General features: G+C 50.9%; 1 protein-coding gene across 2 annotated transcripts in view; it reads left to right on the top strand.

Annotated features, from left to right (window-relative positions):
• Positions 1-3,847: 3,847 nt before the first annotated feature.
• The window catches only part of Ccdc61 (coiled-coil domain containing 61), a 14,304-nt gene continuing 11,672 nt past the window's right edge, over positions 3,848-6,479 (top strand). Inside the window, exon 1 of one of the 2 annotated variants that reach the window (XM_013032568.1) lies at positions 3,848-3,895. Coding sequence is in view for 1 of the 2 variants with exons in the window: in XM_013032567.1 (XP_012888021.1) it covers positions 4,027-4,048 (22 nt within the window). In the remaining variant the exon portion in view is untranslated. Of the gene's footprint in view, positions 3,896-3,916; positions 4,049-6,479 lie in introns of those variants that run through there. The other variant, XM_013032567.1, reaches the window with a different exon arrangement.

Here is a 6,479-nt window from a genome sequence, read left to right as displayed (position 1 = left end):
TGGTGAATTCTTGGAAATGCTTTTGCTCCTCTGGTATGAAAGACCTCAGTTTTCTAGCCTGTAAAATGCAGGTTCCAATGGTACTTCCCAGAGGGCCTAGGAGGTAGCTGTGAGGAGTCTCTGAGGGTGGGTGGAATCCCATCGCCCAAGAGGTGGGGGAGGGTTCAGGAGAGGTAAGGCCGGCTGGTCATTGTGGGAGTTGTCACCTGAGCAGCTTCAGAAGGGAGAACAGCCCTGTTCCTCTCACTTCCGGTCTGGTAACCTCAGATTTGGAACTGTCTCTCCTGATCTGGAGGCAGGGGAGGAAGGGGGGAGGAAGGGCAAAGCAGCACAATGGCTGTGGATGTGGTGAGGACCCTGAGGGCCATAGTCTCAGCACAGAGCTAAATGTGAGCCGTTCTTAATGTCATCCTTGGCTCAGGACAGGCAGCAGCATAGGGGCAGGGCTTTTCACACGTTTTGGACTCACAGTAAGAAATATATTTCCAGCTAGGCGCTGGAGGGCTCATATCTGTAATCCTAGCTATTCAGGAGGCTGAGATCTGAGGATCAAGGTTCAAAGCCAGCCCAGGCAGGAATGTCCATGAGATTCTTATCTCCAATCAACCATCAGAAAAGTGCCAGTGCCGGGCTGGGAAGGTGGCTCAGTGGTAGAGCGCTTGCCTTGCATGCATGAGGCCCTGGGTTCAATTCTTCAGTACCACATAAGCAAACAGAAAAAAGCTGGAAGTGGCGCTGTGGCTCAAGTGGTAGAGCACTAGCCTTGAGCTGAAGAGCTGAGGGACAGCGCCCAGGCCCAGAGTTCAGGCCCCATGACCGGACCCCCCCCCAAAAAAAAAAGAAAAAAAGAAAAGTGCCAGTGGAGCTGTGGATCAAAGTAGCAGAGCTCAGGGACAGCACCCAGGCCCTGAGTTCAAGCCCCACAACTGACCAGAAACAAACAAAAAGAAGCACTACATTTCCATCACAACTCAGTGATTGTAAAACAGAGAATCAAGAGCCACAACACCATAACTCCTTTATGCTATGAACCCAAGCTCAGATCCCTCAGCCCATTACTAATTGTGACCACACTCTGTCCTAGTGTCAGGTTTAGAGGTAAAGTTCTAGGATTTTTTTGTGTTTGTATACCAGCCAGTACTGGGACTTGAACTGAGAGCTTCTAGCTTTTTTTTTTTTTTTTTTTGCCAGTCCTGGGGGCTTGAACTAAAGGCCTGGGCTCTGTCCCTAAGCTTCTTTTGGTCAAAGCTAGCACTCTACCACTTGAGCCACAGTGCCACTCCTGGCTTCTTCTGTTTATGTGGTACTGAGGAATCGAACCCAGGGCTTCAAGCATGCTAGACGAGCACTCTATCACTAAGCTACATTCCCAGCCCAGAGTCTCTAGCTCTTGATTAGCTATTTTCCTCCACCACTTGAGCCACAACTCCACCTCAGGCTTTCTGGAGGTTCATTGGAGATAGGAGTCTCGTGGATTTTCCTGTCAGGCTGGCTTTGAACTATAATCCTCAGATTTCAGCCTGGGATTACAGGTGTGAGCCACGGGTGCCTGCTTTACCAGGAGATTTTAATCAGACCTGGGTAGTGGATGGAGGGGAAGAGTCAGACTGGGGAGGTTGAAGCTACAACCAGAGAAGATTCCAGGGATGAGATTTCTTTGTCTACACATCCTGCAGGAGCTCAGGAGATGGAGGGATGCAAATGGGCTGGGGTCCCTGGTTCAAGTAGTAGAGGAGCTTGCCTATCAAGGAAAAGGTCCTGAGTTCAAACTCCAGTACCTTCAAAAAGAAACAAAACCATCAGTACCTGTCCAGAGCTGCAAGTGTAGACTTTGAGGAGGAGACTGAAGGCTGACTTCGTGTCCATCTGATCCTGAGGACATTTGAATCACAGAAACTTGGAACAAAAATGTCTCAGCACTGAGAGCCTGCAGATTTAATCCTAACAGTCTCTTGGTAGGGTGGGAAAATTAAGGTCCCCAGACTGTTTCATTTGCCCAGGAGGCCAGAGGGAGATGGAGCTGAGCCAGGCCCCAAATCCACCCTTTTCTGTCTCAGGCTTGTGTTCCCGGAGCTGGCTGCCACCTTGGTGGTTCTGGCATCTAAGTGAGTCCCCACCCCCACCCCAGCCTCATCTTCCTGGACTCCCTACAGCCTCTGGGATAAATTCCAAACTCTCTCAGTTGTTCAGGCCAGAAACCATACCGTTGCCCCTGACACCCCTTTTGAACTCACAGCCAATCCATCAGCAAATGCTTTCTGCTGTACACCTTCAAGTTCCAAATTCTTCCTACCCCCAAAGGGGCACTGTCACCCTGACCTACCCTTTCTACCTAGCAAACACAGTCACCTTGTATAAGGGAGGTTAGGTCATTCGTTGCTTTGTGTCCCAAAGAAACTAAAGTGGAGTTTTTTTCTGAGAACATAAAGAACCAATCTAGGTTGCTCTCTTTCCGTTTTTGTTTTGTTTTGTCATAGTGCCAGGCCTGGGGCTTGAACTCAGGGCCAGAGTGCTTTCCCTTAGCTCTTGCACTCAAGGCTGGTGCTCTACCACTTGACCCACAGCTCCACTTCAAATTTTTGTTTCTGGTTAATTGGAGGTTAGAGTCTCACAAACTTTCCAGGTTGGTTCAAACTATGATCCTCAGTCAGATCTCAGCCTCCTGAGTAGCTATGATTACAGGTGTCAGCCACCAGTGCAGAGCTTCTTTGATTTTTAAAACTCACTGGGTATAAAAAATAAAATAAAATCATTGAATAATATTCCAGTAATGTATATTCTCTGTATCCATTCATCTGCTGGTGGACAGCTCAACTCACCATGCGATTAGTGCAGTGTGAATGCATGACAGATAGCAGGTGTCTCTTTGCAGAAGTTGGCTATATCTTAATTTCCACCCAAGACTCTTCACCCCATTCTCACCTTCAGGTTGGGAACTGAACCCAGGCCCCCGGCTTGCCAGAGAGCTTTTTAGTGAAAGGTTTAAAAATACTTTGAATGAGAGGTGACAGCATGGAAGAGTGGAGGAGGGCTTAGAATCTGCATATATTCCGAAGGCAGAACTGACAGACTTTGCTGATGGATTGGGTGTCAGAGGGAGGGAAGGAGGGAAGGAGGGAGGGAAGGAATCAAAATCATTTCCAGAAGTTTTTGATCTGAGAACAGCTGCTGGGATGAAGTTTCTATTTAAGTGATGAAATGGATCGCAAGGGGGCTGGGGGAGGCGAGGAGCCAGAAGTTCATCTGTGCACAAAAAGTATGGAGCTGTCCATTAGATTCCGGTGGAAAACAGCTAGAGAAAAGTGAATTCAGGAACCTGAATTTGGCAGGGAGGTCCAAACTAGGGAGCAGGTGTAAACTTTACATATGACCAACGACTAACCGCACAGGGTTTTAGTTCGAGCTTGAAATGCACGGGAGGCAAAAAGAAAGCTCAGCCGGCCTTTCCAGTGGAGAAAAGTTCCCGCAGCTTTTGGTGAATTCACACACCGGACTCCCCTCTCCAGCCCCGCCCCTCGTGGGCGTGGTCTACTTGCCGCAGGGGGTGGTGGGCGGGGTCAAGAGATAGTTCTGGGACATTCCACTCTAACCTTTTCTGTGACTGACAGTTGCATTAGCCAGTTGTGATTGGAGGAGAGAAAGAGCGAGAAGGACGACAGGGAATTTCCCAAAACCTACTCAGGAACGCCTCTTCCAAATTGGCCAATGGAAAGCTTCGGGAGGCGGATTCTCTTGGAGGGGATGGGCGGGATATAGTGACTGGCATCTTTACTAACGAATGAAAACTTGGTTGCTGGTTAGCGAAGGCCAATCAAGAGTGAGAAAGCCGGATCCTGGGGCGGGGCTGGATCTTCGGCAGTTGAACCGCTCGCGAGGAGAGGAGTCCCGGGAGAAGGTGAGAGGCGGCCGGGGACCGTGGAGCTCCGGGCAGGGGGCTCCTAGGTGAAGAGTGGGCTATGGAGGGCACCTGGCCCGGCAGTGTGGGCGTAGGGAGAGGGGTTCCCAGTAGCACGGATAGGAGCTCGAATGAGAGGTCAGGGGCCCGAGGGTGAGTATGTAATGGGGGGGAGGGTCTGGAATGGGGGTGGGGTTGTAATTCAGGAGATCGCAGAATAGCGAGAGCCCCTCTTGTAATCAGTCCAGAGCTGCGTTTAACGTGTGTGTGTTTTGGGGGTGCAGGTTGGATTTAGGGCCTGGCACTACTCCACCACTTGAGCCACACATTCCCAACTGTTAACTCTTCATCTACCATTTGGTGGGTTCTGGCTTGGCATGGTGGTGGCAAGTGTGTAATCCCAGCACTCAGGAGATGAAGGTTGGAGAATCCTGAGTTTGAGGACAGCCTGGGCTACACCGAGAGATAGAGGGGGGAAAAGTGTTGAGTTCTGACCTCAGCTTGCTCTAGTTTGGATCTTGGTTCTATCCTTGGCCCTGCTTCTGAGTTTGGAGTTTCATCATTGATGGAGTTGACCTCATTGTTTGTCTTTCTAGATCATTCAATTTGAAACGTCACTTTTTTTTTTCTCTTCTGTCATGGAGTTTGAACTCAGGGCTTGGGCACTGTCCCTGAGCTGTTTGGCTCAAGGCTGGCACTCTACTACTTAGAGCCACAGTTCCATTTCCGGTTTTCTGGTGGTTAATTGGAGATAAGAGTCTTACAGACATTTCTGCCAGGCTTGGCTTTGAACCTCCATCCTCAGATCTCAGCCTGCGGAATAGGTAGGGATTACAGGTGTGAGCCACCAATGCTCAGCCTGCTTCACACTCTTTACCTTTGTCTCTTTCTGCCCTGATCTCTGCCCTGAATTCCATACTCCTGTATCCAATGGCCCACTTTTCTCTTTTTTTCCCCTTTTTTTGCCAGACCTGAGGCTTGAACTCTGGACATGGTCCCTGTCCCTCAGCTCTTGAGCTCAAGGCTAGCTCTCTACCACTTGAACCACAGTGCCACTTCCGATTATGTGGTGCTGAGGAAAGGAACCCAGGGTTTCATGAATGCTAGGCAAGCACTCTACCACTAAGCCACATTCCCGCCCACCCCACTCTTCTCTTATTGGGAGTTCAACTGACATTCAGTCTTTTTTTGGGGGGGGGTCCGGTCGTGGGGCCTGAACTCTGGGCCTGGGCGCTGTTCCTCAGCTCTTCAGCTCAAGGCTAGCGCTCTACCACCTGAGCCACAGCGCCACTTACAGCTTTTTTTTTCTTTTTGCTTATGCGGTGCTGAGGAATCGAACCCAGGGCCTCATGCATGCAAGGCAAGCGCTCTACCACTGAGCCACCATCCAGCCCCTGACATTCAGTCTTAAACTTGTGGTTTCCCCACTCTGCGTCTACTCCAAACCCAGCTGATAGCCAATTAGATCTGTAATCCTAGATACTCAAGAGGCCGAGAGCAGAGGATTCAGATCAGCTTCCACCCCAAACCCAGTTAATGGCAGATCACATAGATACTCAGGAGGCTGAGATCTGAAGATTCAAGTTCATAGCCAGTGGGGGCAGAAAATTCTGAGACACTCTTTATCTCTGGGTGATCAGCAAAAAAAAAAGCTGGGCTGATGGTATGGCTCAATGGAAGCATCCCTGGAGTGCTCCGATCTGCCTGGGCCGTGGGGAGGGGTGCTCAGAGTGAGGGTGCAGAGGGACACCCGTGCCATGCCCTGTGTGTGGGGGGGTGGGAGGGTACCCTGCGTGAGAGTGCTCCTGGGGTGTTGCTGGGCTGGAATATGTGGTGGGGGGCAAATGACCAGCAGGAGGAGGTGGTCGGGATGGCGATTTGCCTATAGGGGTGTGGGAATCGGTGGTGTGGTCTTGTCTTGGAAGAGCCCAACATGGAGGCCTCTGGGCTGTGGCCCTGAGTCAGGGCAGGGGAAGAACCAGCACAGCAGAACTGCCCTCCTTCATGAAAGATGGAGATTGCGTGCCTGCGCGTAGCGTTGGGCATCACTGGGGTCAGGTATATAGGCCAGAGAGATGCTTGCCTGCTGGCTGGCTGGGAGTGATGTCATCAGACTGAATGACTGGCAAGAGTGAGCCTTGAAGGCATGGCTGGGATTTGGAGTTAGGAGGCTGAGGTGAAGAAGAGGACCCAGCAGAGCCCTGGAACTGGAATGAAGTCAGCTACCAGGATGGGCCACAAGTCACAGAGCTAGGAGGGAGGATGCAGGTAGAGGGCCAGGGCCGGGATGGGGGAGGGGGCTCAGGAGGAGAGGTGGGAAATGTGTGTTTGCAAGGGGGTGGGGCTTTGCATACAATTTGGAGGAGACACTGGAAATTTGAGGATGATCAAAAGTGGGATATGCAGAGCCGGCCGTGGCTCATGCCTATAATCCTAGCTACTCAGGAGGCTGAGCTCTGAGGATTATGGTTCAAAGCCAGCCCAGGCATGAAAGTCCGTGAAACTTTTTTTTTTTTTTTGGTCGGTCATGGGGCTTGAATTCTGGGCCTGGGCGCTGTCCCTCAGCTCTTCAGCTCAAGCTCTA

The sequence above is a fragment of the Dipodomys ordii genome, unplaced genomic scaffold (genome assembly GCF_000151885.1).
Source record: "Dipodomys ordii isolate 6190 unplaced genomic scaffold, Dord_2.0 Scaffold156, whole genome shotgun sequence".
NCBI lineage: Eukaryota > Metazoa > Chordata > Mammalia > Rodentia > Heteromyidae > Dipodomys > Dipodomys ordii.
The sequence above is the reverse complement of the archived record's forward strand: the minus strand, read 5'-3'. Positions and strand labels throughout refer to the sequence as shown.